Source organism: Scaptodrosophila lebanonensis, unplaced genomic scaffold, assembly GCF_003285725.1.
Source record: "Scaptodrosophila lebanonensis strain 11010-0011.00,11010-0021.00 unplaced genomic scaffold, SlebRS2 tig00000061-arrow-pilon, whole genome shotgun sequence".
Taxonomy (NCBI): domain Eukaryota; kingdom Metazoa; phylum Arthropoda; class Insecta; order Diptera; family Drosophilidae; genus Scaptodrosophila; species Scaptodrosophila lebanonensis.
In genome coordinates, this window is record NW_022060554.1 from 5,826,621 (window position 1) to 5,853,570 (window position 26,950).

The 26,950-nt window shown below is 36.9% G+C and overlaps 1 protein-coding gene and 3 non-coding genes across 5 annotated transcripts; 1 reads left to right on the top strand and 3 right to left on the bottom strand.

Annotated features, from left to right (window-relative positions):
* Nucleotides 1-116: 116 nt before the first annotated feature.
* Nucleotides 117-26,581, bottom strand: LOC115624660 (patched domain-containing protein 3). Of its 2 annotated transcripts, XM_030519440.1 has the most exons (10): nt 26,504-26,581; nt 14,888-15,018; nt 12,628-12,773; nt 5,830-6,044; nt 5,583-5,764; nt 5,344-5,523; nt 5,107-5,270; nt 4,697-5,035; nt 3,084-3,397; nt 1,211-3,019 (listed from the first exon to the last, which is right to left on the bottom strand). In XM_030519440.1, exons 2-10 carry the CDS (start codon nt 15,016-15,018, stop codon nt 1,211-1,213), a joined length of 3,480 nt encoding a protein of 1,159 aa, XP_030375300.1. In that variant the 5' UTR covers nt 26,504-26,581. The 2 variants fall into 2 exon arrangements, with proteins under 2 accessions (XP_030375301.1, XP_030375300.1); XM_030519441.1 differs by lacking the exon at nt 26,504-26,581 and having other exon boundaries at nt 117-3,019.
* Trnae-uuc lies at nt 12,035-12,106 on the top strand. Its single transcript has one exon. It is a non-coding gene; the product is annotated as a tRNA-Glu (tRNA).
* On the bottom strand, nt 15,993-16,066 carry Trnan-guu. Its single transcript has one exon. It is a non-coding gene; the product is annotated as a tRNA-Asn (tRNA).
* Trnan-guu lies at nt 16,835-16,908 on the bottom strand. The gene has a single exon. It is a non-coding gene; the product is annotated as a tRNA-Asn (tRNA).
* Nucleotides 26,582-26,950: the final 369 nt, after the last annotated feature.

Below are 26,950 nucleotides of genomic sequence, written 5' to 3' on the forward strand. Positions count from 1 at the left end.
GTGCATTAAAGTTCGTTCAAAAAGTGATTAGTCCGTGATATCTGATAAAATGGAAATTAGAGTCGTTTTCGTAATTTTCTAGGAAAATATAAAATTTTATTTGATAGCAAAAATCATTAACGCTTTACAAACTTGTCCCACGCTTAAAAGGCGAAAATACATATGTAAGTATGTAACTATTCTTAAGTGGCTATTGGTTTATTCATGACGCTCTTATTCGATAGATAAGTAATCTCCTTTCTCAAGAAATTCGATTTGATAAATAGGCGAACATACATTTAATAATGCTTTTCAAATTTAGCTCAATTCAATCCTCATTGAAAACATGTCGCCGGCCTTTTCAACGCATCTATTGGACGTTATATTGAAAAAGTGTCAAAACATACGCTTGTGTAGAATCACATAATGCGTTTACTTAGTTTTATAGCTAAATGGTTGATTTGTTCAATTCACGCACTGTACTGAATGGTTTGCCTTACTCTAACTAATTTAAATAAAAATCTCTATAAAATTAAATTGTTTTAAATGTTATGGAAACCCTAAGACTGACTCAAAACATAGTATGTCTGCTGATACGTATTATGGAACCTTAAGTTGTGTGACTTGATTTATTAGTGTAATGAAATGCCTACAAATCTAAGCCTAACTTTCGCACATACTAATATCTAAAGTGATAAATATGTAGAATAGAAAATGTCTGAATAGAAAATCGGTTTACAATGAATGTTGCCTTGAGTATTGAGGAAGAGAAAAACATTTGAACAGTAAAGAAGAGTTGAACACCACTTTAGAGGGCGACTACTAGTTCGCTTCTGCAAATTGGTTACAATCGAAAATATCCAAGACTTCAGAGGTTCTACATTTTAGGCACCATCAAAGGGTGGTTATGATGCACGTTGTAGGACTAAAGCGCACAGATCTAGTTAGTTTAAATATTGAATGGAAAGGCAGTTGGTGAAAAGGTGATTGGAGCCCTTTCAGAAACTACTGAAAGATGACGTCCGTCCACGTCCACGTCCACGTTGCTTTTATGCAGTGAAAGGGACCGTTTTGCGGGGACGTATTGATACGAGAAACTGCATTTTGGACTGCCTAGGTGAATTGTGTTAAACTAAACTTAAAATCTTTTATTTGACAAGAGATAACATGCGCTTCAACTAATAATTGATCCCTTCGTCACAGTCCATCCACACCATGTGCACCGATTCGTTCAGTGATAGTAATCGCCGTACTGATAGGTAGGCGGCTGTTGCGTCTTGCCCTGCTGGTACAGATTATGATGAGAGGATGAGCGCACGCGGGCGTGCGGCGAGGTGCGGTAGGCATAGTTGGCGGCTGCAGTCTCTGAGTGGCGCTGGCCGGGCGAATTGCCGCGTCGTGCGCGACGCTCCTCAATATTCGCTGGCCAGCGCTGGTGATAGCGTGTCGAGTCCTCTGAGGAGCGACGGCGATGGTACCGCTTGGCCGATGAACTGGCCAGCGGCGGCTGCGTGGCGATCTGCTGTCTACAGCTGCTATCATCGCCACTGCCCGCAAAGGTCTGATCATATTTTCGCCGGAGACGTTCATCGATGGATGAGTTGGGCGTTGGTGGATCCTGCAGTTCCATGTCAATTACATCACCGTGCGAGTTTCGGCGATCCCTCTGCATGTCGTAGTTTTCGTACGGCCGACGCTGTTGCTTACTGCGCTGCTTCTGTTCATGAACTTCCAGGCGCTGCCGCCACTCGGCGGCCGTTACCTGCTGGCCATAGAGATCTGGTTGTGCTTGGAACTGTGCGCCATTCCGAAAAATATTCTGATAGGATGAGCGTCGCCAGCTCTCCTCTGCGGCTGCTGCTGCGGCCAATTGTTGACGTCGTTGCGAGCGACTCGAACTGCTCTCGGAGGAATCCTCACCAGAAGTGCCTAGACCCTGGTCCTTCTCATCCACGCCATATGCCTTGTATGGAGCGCCTAAGAAGCCTTTGGAACCATAAGGTCCATTGATGCCCATTGTGGGATACTGCATGTAGTAGGAGTTTGCGAAAGGTTTCTCAGCCTTCATGTCACTCTCACTGTTTTCGATATCATCGTCACATCCATCGTCGAGACCCGTCCATGTGAGCCATGATCCCGGTCCAAATAGCGATAGCAGCACAGGCAGAAGAAAGAGTCCATGCATGGCGCCAAAGAATATAACCAGGAATACCATCTTGAAGAATACCAAGAAAATGTAACTCTGCGCCAAAAGCAACGCAATGATGCCCAATATTGTGGAGGTAGAGCCCTGAACAATTGGCAAACCGAGCGAATGAAGAGCCTCGCGTACTCGCGCCTTGGGACTGCGCTTCTTGGAGGTCATGTATGTGTAGCAAATGTGTGCGGTAAAGTCGACGGAAAAGCCGATGCACATGATCAGATTGATCATGGAAATGGAATCCAGATTCACATCCCATAGCGCCATATAGCCGGCTACGCCCAGTTCAATGGATATGACCGAGAAGGCTACCCATAAGGAGCACAATATATTGGGTATAAAAATGAACGATATTATCATCATGATGATGGCTCCAATAACCATGGCCTGCAACGAAACCGGTCGCACTAGCTCGAACTGATCGAAGAACACAAAGTAGGGGTGGAAAATAGAGGCATTCAGCGGGGAGTCCTTGCAAATCTTTCGCAGATCGCGCACCATTTCCTTCTCGTGATTCGTGTCTGTTATGTTTACAGCCTGTATCAGAAAACGTGAGGCTATAATTTGCGTCTCATCCTCATTGAAGCGTACGTCCAGTGAGAAGGGATTGCCTGGAAACAGCCAATGCTCCTTGACGGCCTCAATAAATGACTGCTCGTCATCAATGGTGACGTTCAGATAGTCGTTGGCTCGATCCATAAATGAGAGAAATGATCGCAGCCAGGATTCAGTGTAGAGCGACGAAGTTACATAGGAGGTGTGCTCCAAAGTTCTAGTCAAGTTCTCAATTTGCTGTTGCACCTCGACGTCGGAATAGTTCAATGCGCCCTCAATGATCACCTGCCAAAAGAAAATAGCGAAAGTCAAATAGTCCCTCAAGTGGGAAACACTTTCAAACACCCACCTGCATTCTGTAGGGAAACTCGCGATAGTAATCATCCTCACGATCAAAGAACTCCACGGAGTAAGAGTCCTCTCTGGACAACTTGCGTCGCTCCAGGCCCTCCTTAATTTGAGTGATACCATAGCAGGCGCCAACCAAATAGCTGGCAAAGGCCAATATTATGATTATCTTGCACCATTTGTTGTTGATCACCGCTGCCAGTCTGTCCTTGAAGAATGCCATCAACATGTGGTCCTTGTTATCCACGGGATTATCCGGGTCGTCGTGATTAATGCCGCCAGCCATGATTGCCTTGTAGAGGAAATTCCGTTTCTCTGTAAAGTGCAATAAGAGAAGCACGAATGTGGTGAGACAAGTTGCCATTGACCCAAATTATAAGCCACAGATTTGCTGGCATTTCTTCTTAGTCCAAGCTTAGACTAGTTTTCGCGTCATATTCAAGTTCATGTTGCAGCTGCAAGCTATCTAGCTTAAGCGGCCTAATCTAGAGATGGACATGTCAGTGAATGGTTTTTCATGCGAATCACGCCTTTGACTATTTGTGTATTTGGACTTTCCGAACTGGCTGATTAACCTTCTCCCAGTGAGTCAGTGATTCTTCACCTCTTAACTATATTTTCTCTATTATTTTTTAAGTATTTCAATTCTAATTTGTTATTTTAATTTTAACATTCTACTTGCACTTCTTTATCTTTTATTGCTATTTTTTCTTGTCCCTTTCTATTTTGTTAGGTCTAAAGCGTCTCTGACTAGTCTCTGCTGTGAATCAGGGCATAGCTGGCCATTTGGCAAATAATATTCCCCCACTGAGTCGGATTCGTTATTAGATATTTTTGTTATTTCGTACTGTTTTTTGATTCTTTTTCTCATCGACACCCATTGTCAATAAATAAAATATAAAAGATAAAATATTGGAGCTGATATACAAGCTCGCGGGATAAATCTCACTAATTTAATTATAAATTTATTTATTTAAGAAAAATTGTTTTCATCAACTCGTTTGATAGGAATAGTGGCGAAATATCCAAAGCAGTAAAGTGAAACTCTTTTCTAACGTATTTGAAATCCCATTAAATCTTGAATTTTCAATAATCAGTAAATGATTTCAACTTTTAGAACAAAGAAGACTTTTTATGGCAATGTTGTCCCCATCCTTAGAAAAAACTCGATAAAGGTTATGTTTTGAAATAAATATAGCTTCTAGTTATATAGTATATGTGCAATCGGGGTCACGAATTACTGATTACTTCTACACGCACCCATCTCTAGCATAAATGCAATCTAATTGGCCACGAACAAATTAATTTGGCGCATTAAGAGTTGCGTTAGACTGCTAACTGGTCTGTGAACCTTGGACAATGAACCAACTCGAGCTGCCAACAATTGCGACCAGCGCTCGCTGGCTTCTTGGCCAGACCCTGGCATGTTCGCATGCCATGTGCGCCTCGTCACACAATCATCATAATGCGAACGGCGTTGTCTCCAACGAAAATTGCTCAATTTTTATTGTTGGGTCGACAAGTAAAATGCAAATGAGCCGTGCTGACAAAGACTTGTTGCGGCCGATGCGCTCGACTAATGTGCAACCACCCGGGCCGGAGAATCGGACTCACCTTTGATGGCCACCGACATGGCCTGCACTTTGCAGCCGAAAATGGCGTGCAGGTTCTTGCGCTCCCTATATCCCGAAATGGCCATGCAGGCGGCGAAGAAAGTGATGTGCCAGACGAAGGTGAAGCAGACGGCAAAGACCGAGTAGGTGCAGAAGATCTTGACTGAGCGGAAGGGACTGATGATGCCGATCAGGAAGGATATGAAATCTGTCACAGAAGTTATGGTTATGGAAACTGCTGCCTCGCTCATCATGTGTGCCATACGCTCGTGCACGGGCATCTTGGCAGGTGTCCGACGCCAGCCGGCCAACATCACAAAGGTGTCGTCAATTCCAATTCCTAGACAATGAGTAATGAAATCATTAAGTCCATACTCGTATACTCGTATGTGAAAAGATTAAAATGCTCACCAATCATCAGGAATGGTGCGGCCAAATTAATTCCAATGAACTCTATGCCGCAATACATGGCCAAACCAAAGGCCGCCAGGGTGGCCATAATAGCTGAGATATTGCCCATAAGGCCCAGCCAGGGCTTGGAGCGTACGGCGTCGCCCATCATACAGGTGAGCACGCTGCGACAATAAAAATTGTAGAGAGAAATGATTTTCTATATATGTAGATTTGCTTCCACTTAATCCAACTTACCTAAACAGGCCCATGAGCAGGAACGTGGAACTAAAATAGGGCACCACGGTTTTTGTATTTTTCTCCAGCTCGTGGTCGAGCGTGCGGGAGGCGAAATAGGATACCGATATATGCTTGAACATGCCAGAGTTCTCAGCTTTCCCCACCTCTCTCAAGAATGTTTCCTCCCATTCAGCGCCCCTGCGAATTGAGAAATGTCATTTGTAATTATTATTTCTTAGCTCCCTGAAGAGGCTTACTTCGCATCCTGGCGCTTGTTATCCGCCGTTACAAAGTAGACCAGCTGTATGGCCGGCACACTGATTATATAATTATCCTCGGTAAGTTTTGTGCCGCCAAAGAACACGGGGAAGGCATGTGCGTCCCAAGTAACCGGATTAAACATGAGCGGAAACGTCAAATTCAGCTGTCCAGACTCAATCTGCGAAAGGTAATGGAAGTCTTAAGATATTGACAAAGTCTCCTTCCGGATTTCCCGCTACTCACATCGTCCATGATTGCGTCCAAGTTCAAGATGTCATTCTCAAAGCACTCGTTCTGCCAGCGCGCACAGATTTCCTTATAGGTGTAGGTATCGCCATCGTAGTAGACCGTGGCATTCTGGATGAGGTTGTCCAAAGTTCGCAGCTCCTCGAACACCTCCCGACGCAGCATATTCTCGTCGCCATCTTTGGGTATGACAATGACACGTCCAAAACGACCTGGAAATAGAGCAACAGTTATTGAACTGATTAGTCACAGTTGGGCCAAAAGTTTTCTGCCACCCCGAGCAACTTAAAAATTAGTAGCAAGAAGCTTGAAGGTTGCGACAACGGCAACGCCAACGCCAACGCAAACCGCCAAGGGGGCTGAACAGCAGTGCCGCGCGCCTTCATGGACAGACGTGACAATACTTTTAATGAATATCATTTGATCGAAGTTTTTTATACACATATTCAATTCCATTCCATTCTATCAGTGTACTCGTATTGTATCGATGTCCACACAATGTTTGTATAATGCGCCATAACGAATGCAATCGCCAGTACCTGCGTCAGTCTTTGGTATTGGCCATCATACAAATACATACGAGCATATCAATATAAATACACAAATATCTGTTTAGATGTATTTATATATGTATGTTCAAGAATCTGCTGTCTATACAACACTCGCAAAACGTGCCGGCATACACGTCGTGTTGATTTTGTGAATGAACTATTCGGTATCTGCGCAAAAGTTGGGCAATTAAGTTCGATTGCTAATATGCCATAGAAAAAATGTTCACGTTGCCCGCGCGCGTCCCCTAAACAGGAAGATAAATGGCTAGGAAGTTGTGGACCACATACAATTATAGACGTACTATATATATTACACATTTAAAATAAGAATCTACATCCCATAGCTTTAATCAATTTTCTTTCATGTTTGCTGCCTCACTAGCTCCTCACTAGCTGCATGTCCAATTAGAAGCATATATCGTATTGTTTATAATTACAAATTTTCCGTTCTTTAAATAAAACATAAATCAATATCACGCAAAAATCAATACAATCGTATTGCCTAGGGGTTAGGAGAGTCTTCATACCAAGACATTTTCCTTTTTTTTACATCGACAGCATTGTTTGTCGATGAATTAAATACAATTGTTCATTGAGACAGATGGAATATATATAGTATGCCTTATATAGTGGGATATGATTCGTTCTATCCATAACAGGCTTCAAAAAGCTTAAATTTAAATTCTACTGAAATTGGTTATATTATTAAATAATATCGTTATATAGTAATAATTCTTCTAGGTTGAGATAAAAAATCGAACTAATAATTGCTGTGCGTTTATTACAATGTAAATAAAAACAAAAATAAATTGTATTGAAAAAACTAATGGAATTGGAAAAAATATTTAAAATTGTCTATTCAGTCGATCAATATTTCTATCAAATTGTCTAGGAAGTTATAATTCGCAGCGCTGATACTATATATTCCCCACACTCGTCTCTATCTTTTTACTGATAGACCCCCCCTCCATACTCATGTATCCTGTTATTTTTACTCCCAAATCTTTCACTACAAATTGTTTTGTCCTCATCCCACGTTTGCTCATTAATGTTGCCACATCGACCACGATGACAACTACCGTCTCATTATATAGGAGCATATAATTTTGATCAACATATATCACTTCTGTAAAAAAACACACACACAGCCCCTGTTTTTATAAATTCGCCATTGCAAACGAAGAGAAATTTATTTTCACAAACTCAGCCCATATTTGCTTTACAATACTCCGTCAATTCCAGTAAATAACAATAAATGTCTTCAATGACTGAATGATTCAGACTTACTGATTCATCATCGCCCATATAACTGCCCACCACTGAAGGTAAGGGCCTGAAGTTGGGAAATCTTTTCTTTAGAAATAACCAATTTCGGTAAATATAATTTAATATGTGGTAACAAATTTTGGAGTGGCATATATATAAATAGGAAACTAGGTTCTGGTGCATAGCGAGCTTAAATCATGATATGATGATGCTATCATATGGCTTACTTATTAAAAGTTCAATTTTGGTTTAATTATTACACAGAAGTAGTGTATACTATTTCCTAAAGCACATTCTATTACTAAAACGATTTGGTGAACATTCTGCTAAATTTTTGTTCATGCCTCTGTTAAAGATAACAGACTGTGGACGTTGCCAATGTCGCATGATTATGTAAATAGAATAGAATGGACAATATTAATGAAAGCAATCATTATAGCCTGTACCCAAAGGGTGAAAGGCTATACTAGTTTTGTGCGCATGTATGTAACACACAGAAGGAGGCGTGGCAGACCCCACAAAGTATATATATTATTGATCAGGATGAGAAGCCGAGTCGATATAGCCTTGTCCGTCCGTCCGTCTGTACGTATGAACGCAAGGATCTCAGAAAGTTTTTTCGATGCACCCCCCCACTCCCCCGCAATTCGTGTTTTTTCTTATAACTTCCGTAATTCTCGGAATTTTGAAATCAATTTTGGTAGGTACATCCAGTTAGTACTAATGTGTCCGTATGCCAAATTTCATCATGATAGGTCAATTCTGAAGAAAGTTATAGCCATAAGTAAAATCGCTGCTCATGCGCTCATGCGTATTCTCATTTAATTTAATTAATTAATTCATTCATTCATTTTTTTTCATAATTTAATTTTTTTTTAATTTTTTTTTTAATTTTTTTTTTTTAATTAATCTTGTTTTATTAGTGTAATTTTGGCACCATGTAATGGCTTACTTATTAAAAGTTAAATTTTGATTTAATTATTATACATAAGTAGTATATATATACATATTTCCTGAAGCGGTTTCTATTGCCAACGGTTGGTGAATATACTGTTAAATTCGTAGGCTTGATCATGTCTCTGTTAAGGATAACAGACTGTGGACGTTGCCAATGTCGCATGATTATGTAAATAGAATAGAATGGACAATATTAATAAAAGCAATTATTTCATTAGTGTAATTTGACAGCATATGATAATGGCTCAATTACCGAAAGTTCAATTTTGGCTTAATTATAATACAGAAGTATTGTATACTATTCTTTTCCTGAAGCGCATTCTATTGCTAACGTTTTGGTAAAGATTATGTTTAATTCGCAGGCTTGATCATTTCTCTGTTAAAGATAACAGCCTGTGGAAGTTGCCATTGGGGCTTAAATTTGTAAATAGAATAGAATGTTTGTTTAAATCTGAATGAACGAATGGACAATATTAATAAAAGCAATCATTTCATTAGTGTAATTTGACAGCATATGATAATGACTTAATTATTGAAAGTTCAATTTTCAATCTATTGCTAACGATTTGGTGAATATTCTGTTAAATTCGTAGGCTTGTTCATTTCTCTGTTAAAGATAACAGGCTGTGGAAGTTGCCAATGTGGCATGGTTATGTAAATAAATTAATGAATGCAACAGAGTTTTAATTGGGAGGCGACTGCATTTAAACAATTCAATTTATATAACCCTTCGTGCCGCAACCAAAACAAAACCCAGTTAAATATTGAAATGCAACACGCTGTTGCGCATGTGTCTGCGCGGATGGCCAAAAGTGCAAGCCTAACCGATGCCGATGCCGATTCGAGCGCAGCCAACGCCAACAGTAACTGGTCGGAACCATCCATGTGCGGTCTATATAATGCTCGTTTAATACAGTTTGGTGCACCAGATGTGGTTATGCGGAATCATGAAATGAAACTTGTATGCGCAACACAGACAGTCTCCTACTAGTGTTTGCGAGATCGACAGAATAATAACAAGAAATTATTTGTATGTTTGGATGCCACTTTACTGGAACAACAATCATCGCTCAGATTTAGCCGTCTATGGGACGCCAAGAAGACTCACATGTGTGCCAGTTGCTGCAGTTGTTGCATCTAACTTGTCTGACTTCTTTGGCCACAACTGTCAAACCAGCACACAAAGTTCAATGATGTTGCTCTGGCAACAAAAATAAATCCACTCGAGTGTTGAATAATTTGAAGAGCTACCAACTTTTTGCGCAGCTCAATGCGCATTTGGAGCATGTGCCTGTACCATAGACTGTGGCTAATTCTCCGATGCCAGCAATTTCGCCATAATTAGTGTAATTCTCTTCTTCAAAACATGCTACACCTTTAAGAATAGATTTCAAGATTTTCAATTTGAAACTTGAAAAGCGGCTCAATTTTAATTAAGAAGTTCTTAAATGTAACAAGGCGAATGATTTACTGTTCTACAATGAAGGAAAATTGTATAAATGTATGAAACACCATTCAGTTCAGAAAGATCACATTTAATGGAATATATGTACATATTTAAAGCAAGCATTTAGGGTAATAATTAGTGCAATTAGTGTAACTCTCTTCTTCAAAACATGCTACACCTTTAAGAATAGATTTGAAGATTTTCAATTTGAAACTTGAACAGCGGCTCAATTTTAATTAAGAAGTTCTTAAATGTAACAAGGCGAATGATTGCATGTTTTACCATAAAGGAAAATTATTTCTGTACACGTGTATGTATAAAGCATCATTTAGTTCATGAAGATCACCCTTAATAGAATATATTTACATATTTAAAGCAAACATTTAGCATAAAAATTCGAACCAATAACCTGGAACTTCAGATGTAATTTTCAATATCTCATTATTGTAATACATTTTTACCTAACTTGATTAATTTTTGGGTGAAAATAAATAAACAATGACGTGTAAAATATGCCGATCCCATTATATCATTATGCACGTTTCTCAACTTTTAAACATACTGTAGAAATACGAGTACATACTTTTTTATTGTCTGCTCACAAATAAAACCAAATGATTTGTGCATTTTTCAGTTTTTTATATAACTGTGCTTGCCATTAGGTTTGCGTTGGCGTATGTTTTTGTTTACCAAGCAACAGCTCGCTTTTATTTAGGTACATCAAAACCACTTTTTAGTTGGCACACAAATTTGAAAGAGCCTTTGTATACCCTTCACTCAAAGGCAAAAGGGGTAAATTAGTTTTCCATCACCGAATGAAACGAATTTCTTTCTCGCCAAGTGCTACTTAGTGTAGTTTTTGCCGAAAAATCAACTAACAAACGTATTCATGATTACATTTACTTGATAATTCTTCAAATCTCCTGCCTTAAGTTTTAAGCATGAATATGCATTCTTGGAGGGTAGGACAAGACTAGTCGATATACCCATGACCATTTATCCAAGCATCCATCCAAAGCAGCAGGAATAATCTACTGCGAAATACATCTTCCCCTAACAAACTTGTCCTGCCTAAGAAGTTTGTTATTTTTCCAAATTATGATATTACATCTGGTTAGAGAATTTCTGTCAATTTTGTATGTAAGCAGTATGTACTATGTATAAAGCAGAACCAGAATAGAAACTTAAAATAGAGAAACATAAATCTTGTCTTGCTTAGGGAAACATAAATACAAAGTTTGGTTATTCTAGAACTTATACTTGCCGAGATACTTGCGCTCATACAGACGGACATAGATATGTATATCGACTCGTCTCGTCTTGTCATTCAAAATAACTGTTGGTTGGTACATACCATATGTGCCCATAGAAATTTTTGGGGATTGGGTATAAAAGAACGACATGAACATTTCTTTTTCAGTAAGCCTGGACTTTTTTTCCAGGTTTTGGAAAACACGTTCGTGGGGCTGTGATGTTAAAAAATTTTGGATTTTTTTTTATAAATGCTGCATTTTTTTAAAATTGGATACCCATTAACAAGCAAAATCAACAATTGGTATCAGTAACCCCCAAAACGAAAGAGTGTGGGCTTATTTAAAAACATTTAAGACTAAATGCGATTTGATAAATTATTTGTTTCGCCTGCCTAATTTCCGAGGGAATATACAACCTATCATACGAATGAATTGTCTTAAAATATATATAGATATAAACATATGTATATGTACGTATGTATATAGATACTACTATTTCGGTGGACCGTTCACAGGCTAACACGGGGAAGTAATACACAGCAAAGAATAGCTTCTATAGACACTAATATACACTTTGGTATTAACCCCACACAAGCAACTAAAAATAGTGCCAATTCATACACGCACACACGTTTAGCAAGATACAATTGTATCTAAGTACATATATCTCGAAACTTAGGTATCGTAGAAAGTAAAAGAAATTTACTATTCTGGTTGGAAGAGGCAGATCCTATATGGTCTAGTGGCTAGGATATCTGGCTTTCACCCAGAAGGCCCGGGTTCGATTCCCGGTATAGGAAACATCTTCCTTTTTTGCCTGCTAAGTGCCCTAAGTATCTGAAAAACATGCGCAAGTTAAATGGCACAATGTCATTTGGTAATTATGTGTGTGCGCTGTTTTTGCAATTGTTGCTAGTTTAGGGTTTGCCTAATAAAGCATTTAGCGTAGTTAATAGCGTGTAAAACGCTCAGTTCAAGACCCCACTAAACGGGCTCTGCGTTTGTCTTTTGAAATTATTTATTGCACATGCGAGTGGATTTCGACGTTCAGATCTGTATAAACGTAGTTTTGAACTCAAAGTCAGTTGCGGAAAAATGTCTCAAATGCAGCAATTTGACTTTTCTGGGAAGACGTCAAGGCGCTAAATATGTGGCAATATTGCCAGCACATATACTATATTTTAATATTTAATGGGCCTCCGACAGCCAAAAAAAAACATTTTGTTTGCGCAATGTTTGCAAATATATTTTCAAATGCGTCACAAAGGCCAACAAATACTATGGCTATACTCGTATAGGTATTCAAATAGTGTGCACTTACCAGGTCTCGTTATACGTCCCACATTGAAACGATGTGTGTAATTCACTTTGAAATATTGCTCAACAACAGCACGTTCAGCCTTACCCTCTCCATTGATGGGCGAAAAAAGATATTCGGGATCGATTTGATATTTTAACTGCTGGTACCTGCAGCGAAACAAATAGAAAGTGTAAAATATTGATCTCTACTCGTAGATAGCCATTACAGTTAGTCCCCCTTAACCCCAATGAATTAGCACCCCCCTGTCCTTTACATTTTGCAACATTTACTTCTTAATTGCGTATATCTACGAGATCTGTTCAGAAGAATACGTTCTGGCCAACAGGTCGTACGGTTATTAAGGAGTATTACAAGGAAGTTATAGAACGTTTAAGTATATATATTAATATATACATATATATATACAAGGCCTCTTCAAAAGAAATGGTGAGTTTTGATTCCTTTGAAAATCATTTATTTATTCATCAATATCCGTCTTGTCCCCTTCATAGCAATCCTCCTGATATAATGCACTTATGCCATGGCACATGGCTCACTGCGACTTTTTCCTATTCCCAAATCTGAAGAGACCAATGTAAGGAAAGCGTTTTGCCACAATTGATGAGATAAAATCGAAGAACGAGCTGATAGCAATACCGAAAAGCGCGTTTCAGAAGTGCTTTGAGGATTGAAAGAATCGCTGGCATTCTTGTAAGTGCATTATATGTGAGGGGGATTACTATAAAGGGGACAAAATAGATATTGTTGAATAAATACTTTTCGAGCAAAATTCAAAATTGCCCTTTTTTTTTTGAACAGACCATATATACAGTGTATGTGTATGGCATATCTCGATACCATTTGTATTCATTTATTCAATGTATTTTTGCTAATTGCCATGAAGGCCGCTAGAAGAATGAGTTGGTTTTCCAGTAGTCTAATAAATTTCTCAAAACTCAAAAAAAAAAAAATCGAAATAATCTGCTTAGGCGTTTGTTTTCTAAAATCTCCAATCAAGGTCAGTGTCGTTCCAATTGTGAACAGAGGTAATAGTTTCCGATACCAAAAGAATACAAAATCGTAAATGCCGCTCATATGTGGCACACGTTTGCTTTTTAGGATTTGAAACATAGTAGAAAGGGAAAATTCAATAAATAATAATAAAGCATTTAAAATATTTATTTTTGTTATTTGTTATTATATGCAACTTGGGGGAATGGAGTCCGGACTTGGGGTGTAGCTGCATCGTAGAACACCAAACGGGCTCAGACCCTTCTGAATAAAGCCTTCCGGCTTATCACTGGCTGCGACTTGTATGTTCCAAATAATACGCTACACCATCGAACTCATCAAGACAGACTAACCAGCCTGATACCAGAAGCCCGCCAATATCCCTCCTGAAACACTGCTAGTTTTCCATTAAGTCAGAAGCATACAGAATAGAAGTATTAAGCAACTTATAGTTAGTATTTGTATTTGTATTTTTTTATTTTATATATTCATGATCAGCATGTAGTACGACTTTGTTTTATTTTTTTAATGCACCCGATCTGATCACCCGACCTTAGCTTTTCCACTTCTTTTTGAATGTACATGATTGAAGTAATCTACAAAATTAAAGATGAGTCAATCAGTGTAAACCACTTGTCTGACCTCTCAGAAACAAGAAAGGGTGCTATAGTGGAGCATGACGAGCATGCATGAACATGAAATACCCTTTATCCAAGCAGACTTCTGGTACAGTTAAATTATATGAGCAGAAGCAAGATGAAGCGCGAACGTGATGTTGCAGATGTTACACTTAAGATGCTTAAAATGCGTAACTGCACAGCGTCGGATTGATTTGTTTGTAAATCTGTATATAATAAGTTTAATTTAAGTGAATTAACCGAGTTAATTAACCAATTTCGTTAAAAGCCAGGATTAAGGAATAAAGTAATCTTATTAGTAAACAATATTAGGCAAAATGTGGCATCGTCTTTTGATTTATAAACATTTTTGATTTGAAACAACTTTGTTGATTTATTAACTTTTCTTAGAATTCACCGATTAGGGTTAAATTGAAAACAAAAATATGAAATTATAGGGGAACCTCGATACCAAGTTTGGTTATTCTAGCTCTTGTACTTCCTGACATTGCGCTCATACAGACAGACAGACGGACATGGTTATATCCACTCGTTTGATTTGATGAAGTGTAACTCTTGTTAATTAAAAAGGGAGCCCCGATCATACGAGTAAAAGCTAATGAGCTGATTCAAATAATTTAGGATGTACTTACCCCGTCATACAGAGGAGCGTCAACAAAACAGGTATGATCACAAAATAGCCCGGATGCTTGGCTATGCATATACCTAAATGGTAGAATGATTTGTTGAGTGTCCTATCGACACAGGAGATGCCGCAAGTCATCTGAAAGTACACGGATTCGAATAGTTCAATAATAATTACATTTAATAAGCTGGGGAGAAAGTATTATCCAGATATTTATGTACTTTGTTATAAGTATACATACACATATAATAATATATTTTGTGAACGGAAAAGGCAATGCTTTACTTACAAATGTCTGTCATGCAATAAAGGTGTGTTCTACAGCTAACAATATATCAAGAGCTCTGGTAATGTAATTACGCAATATTTGAGGTCAATATACGAGTACGTATAGTGTAGTAAATGCTTATTAAATGAGTGCACATCTGTTGGCTCAAGCTCGGGCGCAGAGTCGGCTTAGCACTTTGAAAAGTCAGCTAAAATTGTTGCGTGCATGTCAAACTCTAATGTGCTTTTTTCAATGAAGGTGAAAGACAAAAAGCAAAGGTATTTGCGTGTGTCCGTCCGTCCAACTATGTTTTTGTGTAGATTGAAGCTATTATTTAGACGTCGCGTCGTCCATATTGTTTGTATGTAAGTCGTGTCTACTTGGCTTTGTGTGTTCATCGACACCTTCAACTTAAACTTTAAACACGCATAGTTTTTAGCTGCTTGGCTGCTGTTTACCTAAATAAATTTGATCAAATGCCCTTGTTCGACTAAACAAACAAAAAACTACAAAATTTGTCTAATAACGACTTAACCATGATTAAAAAGTCAAGTACGATGGCTTTGCAGCTACTTAACTTATTTAATCTTTCACTATTTATGAACACATAAAACAGATACATGTTGTAACAAATGCATTTTGAAGTTGCTCCATTTATCAGCGTTAAATTAAAAGTAAACTAAATTACTTATCATATTATACACAAAAATATTATATATACCCATAGGTTTTTATCTCAATAAAATGTACTGCATTACTTGTTTTTATTTATGTTACTTGACATTGATAATAAAACAAAAAAGATAAAATACTACATAAAATAATAAATGTATAAAAAAGTAGTCGCCCCCGGGTGGACTCGAACCACCAACCTTTCGGTTAACAGCCGAACGCGCTAACCGATTGCGCCACGGAGGCCTGTCCTCGGCAACGGCCAAAAGCCCTAAAAATCACATTAAGCAAAATATTCATTCAAAATATTTCATCGACAAAAAAACCGCTGATGTAAAAAAAGAAGGAAAAAATACAATAAATAAAAGAATAAAAAGCCTATAGAAATTACAAAAATATCTAATAACAAATCCGACTCTGTGGGGGAATTTTGATTACCAAACGGTCAATTTTATGCCTCAAAATAAAACAGATAATGGTCAAAGCTGTTTTATTTATGACTATAACTTATCAGATTGGGTCTGAATTTAGTTGATCATGGAAGAAGAAAATGTATGTTTGAAAATAAATTTTAAATGTATTTATTGTCTAAGCGGGTGGACTAAGTCATATCATTTAAAATATGATTTAGTAGCCCAATATGAATAAAACTTTCTATATGATATCAATGGCTACATCAATGAAACTTACTACTCTGCTCTTATTCGAGCTCTGTTTAAGCCTAATCGGTCCAACATGTACATACATCCATGATCCGGCTGCTTTGGGCTAATTTTAGGAATAAGAAGACGGTTAAAAATGTTACCTCGATAATTTAAAGATTTAATGACAAGTGCTTGGAAAAAGACAGACGGACGGAGAGACAGAGACCGATTCCAGGGGTTATCGTGTTGTTGTTTGTTTTGGACAATAGGGTCTTCTGGGCGTTACAAATATCACAAAAACTCGATATAAAAGCATATCGAGGATTAAGTAGATAATTATATTTAAAAAACACTTTTCAAAAAGTAATACCGCCTCCGGGTGGACTCGAACCACCAACCTTTCGGTTAACAGCCGAACGCGCTAACCGATTGCGCCACGGAGGCTCATGGCGTTCTCCGGACAAATGCTCTAAAAGAGGAATATACAAATGTATGTGTAGACTTTTGTGTTCAAACAATCAGTTTCAGAAGCCCCTAGCAAGCTTTTTTTTCTTTAATTGTTTATGAATGAAATATTTAAACTGATTAACTTGTGCTTGAACTTGAAAAGATTGTTGGCTTATCAGCGTACAGCCAATAAATAAAAATGCTACATCTAACTATAACCTTGGATTTCTGCACATGCACAAGTTACATTTAATTAGCACATGCCCTTATAAGTTGTCAATATAGTTTATGCTCCATTTAATTATACGCCAATTTGCAACTACAATCTGCGTAGTTTGCTCAAGTAATTAGTCATTGCCAAGCTCAATATGAAATACGTACATACTTGTAGATCACAGAGCATTATGAGCAGTGAGAACAAAAAAAGGGAAATATGGACAAAAACATTACACTACATGAATAGAATATTAGCTTTTTTATAATAAACAAAAATTTGACAATTGTTTCCTTAAGTAGAGAGTGCTGAAAACAATCAATCTTAATATTTCAACTTCAAGTCGTTAGACGCAAGCAAGCAGTCAAAGTGGCTTTAAAACTGTGTTCGTCCAACTGCGGCTTCAAAACTGTGTCGCTATTATCTATTGTCTATTTATGATTTACATGTTAATTGCTTGCTTTTTGTTTATAAATAACTTTGCATATGCATGCTAAAAGCTAACTAAGCGCCAATTTAATGAGTTTTTTACACAAATTTATTATACATATATAGTATGTTTGTGCATGCTATACATGCAGATCATGCAGTTCGGTTACTTTCCATTTTTTTGAGTTCAACGACAACTGACTCTGCACTTTTACAATAAAAAAAAATATATGTAGTTACAAATGTTATTTCTGCAGTTAAACATACTCGTACGTTACAACATACCAGAGTCAGCACTCGAACTCAAGTGCCGGTCGGGTGAGTAGTCGGATTGCCTACAAAATTGAGTCACGCTGCGACTCAAGGTTACAACTGCTCAGCATAATTTTTATTCGGTTTTGGGCGCCCCAAAAACTGTTGCGCAGACACAGACACTGTGGCGCTTTTGTTGACATAACGAACCGTTATGTCAAAGTGATTTAATAAACAAGTCGGGCGCCGAGCCAGGCAGTTGCCAGAAACTTGATGGGCGTCAAAATGTGTGTTAAAATCCCAGAAAATGAGACAGCAGCTTAAATTATCAAGTGGGCCCACAGACATCAGGTAGCAGGTGTGCGTTTAATAGAGATCATTTTTTGATATAGGCGCAAAGCAAGTTGCACATCGAAATGCAATGTTTCAAAAGGCAGAGCTATTGCATCGCGTCGAACCAACACATCAGGCCAAGGTAGTGATGAAATGTGCCTACTCAGATAGATTGTGTGTGTGTGTGTAGAGGATGGACTGAGTTCATATTGAGATACACACTTTTAAAATGCCATACAAAATTTATTGTCTATTTTCAGAGTTTAGTTATCACTTCATTCATTCATTCATATGTGCTGTAGATTCTTCAAGTTATACATACTATACTACCTTTTAAAGATATAGTTTTCATGACAGATAATTATAAAAAAAGGCATACATTTTTTAGCTTGCAAGACTGTGATTCTGGGCGTCGACTTACAAGTATGAACACAATATCTTTATGAACGACATTTTCATATAAAACCGAAATATTTCTAAGTTTTATCGCTTGCATGACAAGTTTATGATAGGAGGAGTAGTATTTGAAACACAACGATGGACAGACCTAAATGGCCTTTCAAATTCTGATCCACTATTCTTTCTTCTGAGTGTGACACACTTACACACCACAAACGATTTAGTCTTACACACAAAATAGCCCAAAGTCATACCAGAGTGCCTGGTTCGAATCTTTTATCCTTTACAAAGCTTCGATTTTTCTGTGAAACAAGCAGGAAACGGATATGACTTTTTAACTAAAATATAAAAAAAATCGAAAATATCGAAAAAAAAAACGACGCATGAGACTACAGCTTTGACACTTTCTGATAGATATAATTTATTAGCTTTTCTTTGCTTCGCCATGGAGGACTTCCATAATAAATTCAGTATAATTTTAAAACAGGGCACTTTTAAATTAAATTAAAAATTGCCTTGAAAACCCAATACAATCAAAAAAGTTGCCTTCATGAATTTATAATTTTATTAAATTAATACATAACTATGGTGAGCGTCAATTTGCAGGTCGTTAAATACTGGAGTCGAAAATACAACTTTGTCAATTAGATAGAAGATCAGACATTCCGCCTTTTTATTTGCTTTCCATCTTTTCAGCTCAAATAGGAATGCTGAAGCTTAATTATGACGTAACATTTTGCATACTGCATAGAAATGAGTTATTACGCAAAAAGGCCTTCTTCAGTTTCTTTTGCACAAACTTTTTAATGGTTGATATAAGTATACCAATTTATAATCTATGATCAAACTATCTCCATTGTTGTTGAAAACGATTGCGTTTGCTGAAAATAATGCTTTTTAGAGGTAAGTATAATAAACAAAACAAAGGCCTAGGTCTACAATCATTGCAGTTCAAAATTCATTAATGAACTTTACAATGATGGCGCAAGTCGCCTGGCGGTCACTTCAGCTTGTCAGCAGCTCTGTTGTTTTTTTTTTTAAACGATCATCCAAATATATGTATCTAAAAAGATCGTTGATGTCAACTGCTTGCCCAAATGACATTAAATGTCAAAAAAGATGCGTTTTGCGTACAATTATTTTTATTTTTGTGTACAATTATTTTTCGCCCATAGCTATTACGTATTGCGACTAAGATAATTTGTTTGAGTTTAAGATGCACGAGTATCTACATTAATGTAAAATACTAAATACCACATCAAGCTTGTTTTTCTCAGCTTTAAGCAGAGACCTGACTTTAATGCCAAATGTGCAAAGTCGGTGCCTTGAAGAGCCTCAATGAAGGCTCGAATTGCGTGCCAAGAAAACTGAAATACACAAATTTAAATGAGCTTTCCGTTTAGCTGTCAACTATATGTCTATAACTAGGCAACGTGCTAGCTATTCGAGTAAGTAAGGGCCCTGCTCAAAATGTGGGTCAGTAGCAGCTGGTGATGCTAAAGCTAAAGCTGCCTTTGATTTATGGCACGTTTTCTATTAATAAGTGATGCAAAAATTAACACAACCACTGTTTTTCAGTTGTTTTTTTTTCATACATAAACAAATGTCTTATGCATGACATTTTTGAAATGCTAATGATATGCCTTTTTAACTGATTAGAAATTCTAAAAAGTTCGCGCCAGGCATACTCGTATGAGAAAGTTGTGTTGCCAATAAAGTTTGTCGCTTGTGTCTTTTGTTTTGGCTTCGCTTTTTATTATTTTTCTTTAACTGTTTTTATTTGGCCTGGCATTTTTTGGACGTTGTATTGTTTACGTTTGACTTTAAGAGTGTGTGTGTGTACGTGTGTTGTTGTTGTTGTTGTTATTGGAGCTGGTATTGTTAGTGTAAATTGATTTCTTTGAAAGAATTTTAAGCGTTTCAATTCATTCTGCCTTCCCTTTTTCGATTTCGGACTTCGTCTTTTTGGGTTAATGCATTGCATTTTATTCTTAGTAGTTGAGCACAATTTCGCCAGAGTTTTCGTTGAAGTAGTAAGACTTGCTTTTTTGAAATTTACTGAGCGGCGACGAAAGCATTATAGATAATTACATAACTACATGTATAAAAACTAAAAATAAAAACAGCAAGCGAACACCTTTTACAAGTTTTTACGAGCGCACAACCCCATTTTTATATAATTCAAATACAATACAAACAAAAACTGCTTGCACTATGCGGCACTTGGTGTGCAAATTAATTGCAACTATTTCAACAAGTTTTTCCTTTGCCAAATCATAAAATCAACAACTTTCACTTTGTGGCCGAGCGCCTTAAGCATATTAAAGCAAGCACATTAAAACAAAGCAAAAGTGAGGAAAAAATTTCAAAATTATTATTAATTAATGTTTAGCTATGCATATGGATTTTCAAATTTCGTATTAAATATGATTTCAACACGAGCTTCATCAAAAATTTGCTCAAATATCGCATGGGCGGCAAACATCGAATTTAGGTCAAGACATAACCATTGATGTAGAACACAAAACTTTGTGAACAAGAGTATGTTGGATTGCTGTTAGCCTTAACTCGTGGGTGTATTGGCTTTATTAACAATTTATAATTATTGGCTTATTGTCAACTGTGATTTATTTGAGTTTTGTTTTTCTTCTCTGTATTTCTTCTGAATTGTATTGTTTTATTTTTGGCAGCAACCTTTTCAATTGCGCGTGTTTCTGCATAAGTGTTTACAATGAATTTTAATTAGTTGCTTTCGAGGTTAACGCATTAACATTGAACAATTAGGCTCTTACATTGTCGCGAGTCGTGTTCTCTAGTTCTCCAGTTCAGACCATCGCAGAAATGTGACTTACAGTCACCCAAAAAATCACTTTCTACTTTTTCCACGCGTCTCTGTCTCTGTCGATTTCAAGTCGTTGACGCATGCGTGCGCCGTCGATCTGGGTCAGAAAACAACAACGACAATAAGAGCAACAAACACAGCGATACTGCGAGTGAGCCACACACGCATTGTAACTGCTTTCAATTTTGAGTCAGCTTTTTATGTCCGATTTTTTGATTTGTTTGCTTTGCATTAATTAGACGGATTTGGTAGCTAGCTTAAAACGGTTTTTCAAATTTTACTGCCCAGTTGGAAATAAAGATATGCAGCTTGTTTATTTCTATTATTTCAGCCTCAGGCACTGGGTCAGTGGAGCAGTAAAGGCGTTGAAGAGCCGATTTGAAGTGATTGTGGCGCATTTAAGGCCTAAATCATTCATCAGATCATTAATGTTACTTGACTTTATTTAATGAATCACTATGAGATAACCTATCCCGAATCTACATTTCCGGGGGCAACAAAGCCATAACAATTACTTGCAGGCAAGCTTAAGAGACGGAAGCTTCAGATGTTGGTTGTCGGACTGCCCGCCTGACTGTAAAAAGTCAGGTGTCAACGGGAAGCTTAAATGTTACGAATTGTAATATTAAGATATGTATCGTGTTTTGGGGACTATTGCAATTAAGTAATCGTTTAAGTACTGCACTTAAAGTTCTATAATTAGTATTCAATTAAAGCTTTCTCTAGAATCAAGTCAGTAAGCAATTTATATGTAATACTCTACTTTCAACTACAATTTAATCCGAATTGGGATACGTTTTTTTTAGTACAAGGTATTTCTTTAACTGGCTTTATTGTGGCGTTCTCTCTTTTGTATGAAAATTAAGTTTTTATTAAGCTTGACATCATTTTAATCACACATTTACTTTAGCCTCACATTTAAAAATGAATTCTCAACATGTCATCAAGTAATTTAGTCGTTTTGGTTGTTATTTTTTGAAAATTCAGGAAAGAATCTAATTTAATATACTATGTAGTTGGTAAACCACCATAAGCAATATAAAATTCAATGTTTTTGATGCCCTTTTTACAGATCAGATGTACAATTGAATAAAGAACATTACTTTTCTTTACATTAATTTTTTTTGAAAACTTTAACTTGGTTCCTTATGCATTTGTATGTATTTTCAAAAAGATTTTCATAGTTAGGATTTCAAAATAAATATCTAAATATATATATAAATATATTTAAATGTAATTTTTTGAGTAAGAATGTGTAATTGAAATAAATTATTTATCATTATATTTTGTAAACTTTTTAAAATGTGTGATTTAAATATATTACTTGTCTGGTCTCATTTATATTTAAGTTATTTAAACTAAATATGTTTGTTTGGACAAGAAAAAATGGTTAATAGTCTACAATTAAATACCAAACCTCACTCATTAGCCAAGAAATTTTTTATGTAGCATAAATTTGTGTCTCCAAGTTGGCTTCGGCCCTCTTTAATTTTTTCTGTGATTATCGATTTTCACGCCATTATCTCAAACACAACTTTTACTCTCTAACAGAAAAAATACAACAAAAGTTCACTTTCCGTAGAAAAGAAGCACTTATGACAACGTTTTCCATGCGGCAGCGACTTAATAAATCTTTAAATTGACAGATGACACTACACATATGAGTAGATATACTATATACACAAACATGTACATACATATACATATGTATGTGCTTGGAGGTCCAAGAAAGAAGCGGCAGATATTAAAAACTCTGGCAAGAAAACAATAAAAATCAAGCCGCAGCGAAGCGAGCGCTAAACCCTGAAAAAGTTGAGAGATAATGTAGAAAAAAGAAAGTGCAGTGCGAACACATAAACATGTGTATACTACTCGTATATGTAATGCATATATACATAAATACATACACATGTGTGTAAAAATATATGTATGTATGTGTGTGCCGCGATTAACGACCGCTGTTCTTTGGCCTCTCTTGCATTCAAATGGCCCGCTGCTACTTTTCTACTTTTCCTTTCAAATTGCACGCGCCACTCTCACGCAATTATTGTCCGCCTCTCTTCTCACCACGTTTCACCTATTCTCTCCGCTTTTTACACGCCTTACTTAACAGCCTGATGCAGCTAGTTGTCACTGCTGTCATTAGTTGGCCCCCTTTGTTTGATCACTTTTCACTCCATTTCCCACTTACAAGTCTAAAAGCAATCGTTGTCAATCATTGTCAATCATTTGTGTAAATATTCAGCTAACATTTGTTTACAACTCTCATTGAACTGGGCGTTGTGATAGCATTTTTAGTTTTTAAATTGATTTATTTAGCACTTTGCAAAAGCTTCACCAATTGGCGACCATTGGAGTCGCGAGCCAACATTAACAAAAATTTGTTAATTGATGCTTATAAGTATTATTTATAATTTGTAATAATTCTATGAAGAGAAAAAGATGAAGATCATTATAATTTGAACACAAAACCCAAGCATCAAGATTGCGTGCAGTTAAGATCATCCTGTAGGCGTAGATCTTTGTATGATGGAGGGAGTTCTAGAAAATTTTTTGAGAACAAGCTTAACGGACAGAAGATCATGAATCATAGAGTCTGCTTTGCATCTCTCTTAGCTAGCATGGCGATTTAAAGCTATCAAGACATGTCCGTCTGGAAACACTGAAGAATCAAGCGGCAGATTAAGAATTTTGAGCAATGATTGAACTAAGGAACTAGAACACTCTTTAAGTGCACAACTAGGAATGCTATCTACCACAGGGGAGATAAAGAAGTTAAAGATTTGATAGTAGAAAGTTGAAAAGTAAAGGGGGGAAATGCTATGAGGATAAGAAGTAGTAGTACTAAAAAAACTAAACTGTAATAAAATTTTACATATTTTCGATTAACACTAAAATCCAAAACAAACTTAGGAAGTAGTGCCTCACAAGTAAATCTCTATTCCTCCATAGTCTACTATATACCGATATTTTATAGTGAATATTACAGTAAGTCACATTAAAGTGTAGTCGTATGTAGCTAAGTTTACCAGAAATACAATGTTAGAAACTTCTCAGCCTTTCCATTGTGTTTTATGATACACTTTGAATCGCATCTAATTTTTCATGCTCATGCTTTTCTTCAAAAACCAGTTTAAGGCAATTTTCACTAATCAGTTTCCGTTGCCGACAGGTGTGGGGCCATAAAACCCGCGCTACCTGCTGAGATCCTTGAGAGAGCCGACAAATACGATCGAAACTCGCGCTTAGTCATTGGTCGAAAGTGTTTGGAAATCTGAGGAAAATTGAATTCACGGAATGAAAGAAAACCCTACAATAACGCTACCTGCTGTGCGCATGTGGTGGTGGGCTAATAAAAATGAGCACAACTGTACTTGGCGGCAGCTTTACAAAGCCCTCAAATGGGGTTGCCTATCTCATGAATCTCATGAATTGACAATTCCACGACAGAGTGGCCTTGAACATAATGCAATATATCAGACGACAAGAGACTTAAAAGCAAAAGTAACCGGTTTGGCAATTTCACTTGAACTTTCGTTATCTGTGCTGGAAACTCCTTTTCAGTTAAAAATTCACAAGCACATACATATGCGAGTAACTCACTCCATGCACAATCTATGTATGTATGTATGTATGTATATACAAATATGTATATGCATGTCTTAAATAAATTATGTTTTGGAGATTGGCTAGGCGTTTGGGTTTTGGGGGGCACATGTCAGTGTCGGCCTCACCAGCTGAGCTGAGTCCGAACCCAAACCGGATCAAAAATTAATTTTTCGACGATCGCTTTGCGTGTACAGTTAATGGCATATGTTAGTGGTAGCTGTGCAGGAGAGGGTAGGTAGGGGAAGAGCTTTATGTAATCGCGCAAGTCGTGTCCAAAATGCAAACGTATGAAAATTGTTGTTTCTCTTATGTCTATTGACCAATGTTTGCTATTGACTGACTGTTTAATATTTCGCTCGGCGTTGTATATTGCGGCTGCCGTCGTTGTTGTTGTTATTATTGTTGCAGCAGTTGACGGACTTTTTCCGTTTAATTTTTAATGTCATTTGTTTGGTTTTGGCTCAGGTGTTGCCAACGTTGCTCAAAAGTTGCCCCGTAATTGTAGCTGTTCCAATTTGGGTGTGATAATTATTTGCCAAACTGTGGGCCATGCAAGCAACTTTATCTCAAATCAGTGACCAGAAGTTACATTGTAAGTTTTATTTTCTTGCGCTGAACTCTTCTGTTTTCAACTAAAATTCCGATTAAACGACACTGATTGCACAATATTGGTCGTTATAGGACCTGCTTGGACACCCATCCTTCCAGTGACAGCTATTGCTCAGGCATACATTTAAAATACCAAAATGGTTAGATTTAGATAAGCGCTCAATTATTATATTATTTAATCAGCAATATGTTGCGTTTTAAATTCTTTTCAACAAACTTTTGCCTAATACCACGGATATGAATTGTTACATTATCTGCTTTAATTAATTTACTTTAATTACAAATTAAAACTTGATTCTAATTTTTAGAAAATGGTCAGAAGTTTTCAAATATATTTGAAAACAAAGTCTTTTAAAGCACTTACAGACAGACCCATTTTTAAGTAAACGGGAATTTTATTTGACCACTAATGAGTATTGAAATGAAATTTCCACTAACATACAAGTATAAATGTATGAACAATTGATATTTAAAAATTTGTTCATTTCCATTTTCCTTATCAGGTTGACTTCTGACTAATTACTTATGAGAACGTAACTTAATAAAAGTAGTTAGTTCTATAAAAAGTAATCTGTTCCTTTACAGTTTGACAATGTAATTGTATTTAAATTTAAATTTCAAACTCAAAATGGCTAGTGCTTGTAAGAATTTGTTCAGTGCTCCATTGTTTTGTTGGTCCTGCGTTTTTAGGGGTGTCATTTACTACGCATTTTACTTTATATTGCCAGATATAAATTGCAATACGCAATTGACCCAAATAACCAATTTCCAACCCTCATCCTAGACGTAGTGCGAAAAAAATGAACAGCAACAGAATGCGTCTTTTTTATTTCAAAATATTTTAATCTAATATAAATGTTAATGTATTAGCCAAGTTCACTTGATACTCTCGTGATTAGACTTACCGTGTCGTTTTTCTATATAAGATTCGTTCGTTTAAAATCCAAAATATATATTTATAATATAATAATTAGTTTTGTTTTCAGCTCTTTGTTGTTTTATAAATATTTAAAGCCTTTCTTTTGCAACGAAATATTGCACTTCTCACAAAATTTGTATAAAAATAATTTATTAAATTATATCACACCAAGCACACACATTCTCCTTTCCGTCATTATTTCTCTTTCACAAATTCGTTCGCAATATACTTAGTATTTTAAGTTTTGCATGACCGTTACAAACCGACGACGTTTACTCACGACCGCCAAGCGACAATCGACCGCTATGTTTGAGACCGCCTTACGGACTGAAAAACGCACATTGCGCACACCTCTGTTAATGCTCTTACGTCAAAGTCGTCGCCGTTGCTGTTAACGTGCCGTAACAGTTGCCGTTGCGCTACGTAGAAACGT

Coding starts and splice junctions, on each gene's coding strand:
- LOC115624660 (XM_030519441.1), bottom strand. CDS start 15,018: ATGACTTGCGGCATCTCCTGTGTCGATAGGACACTCAACAAATCATTC. Junction 5,524..5,582: donor AACAAGCGCCAGGATGCGAA/GTAAGCCTCTTC, acceptor CTCAATTCGCAG/GGGCGCTGAATGGGAGGAAA. Junction 3,020..3,083: donor AGTTTCCCTACAGAATGCAG/GTGGGTGTTTGA, acceptor TTCTTTTGGCAG/GTGATCATTGAGGGCGCATT.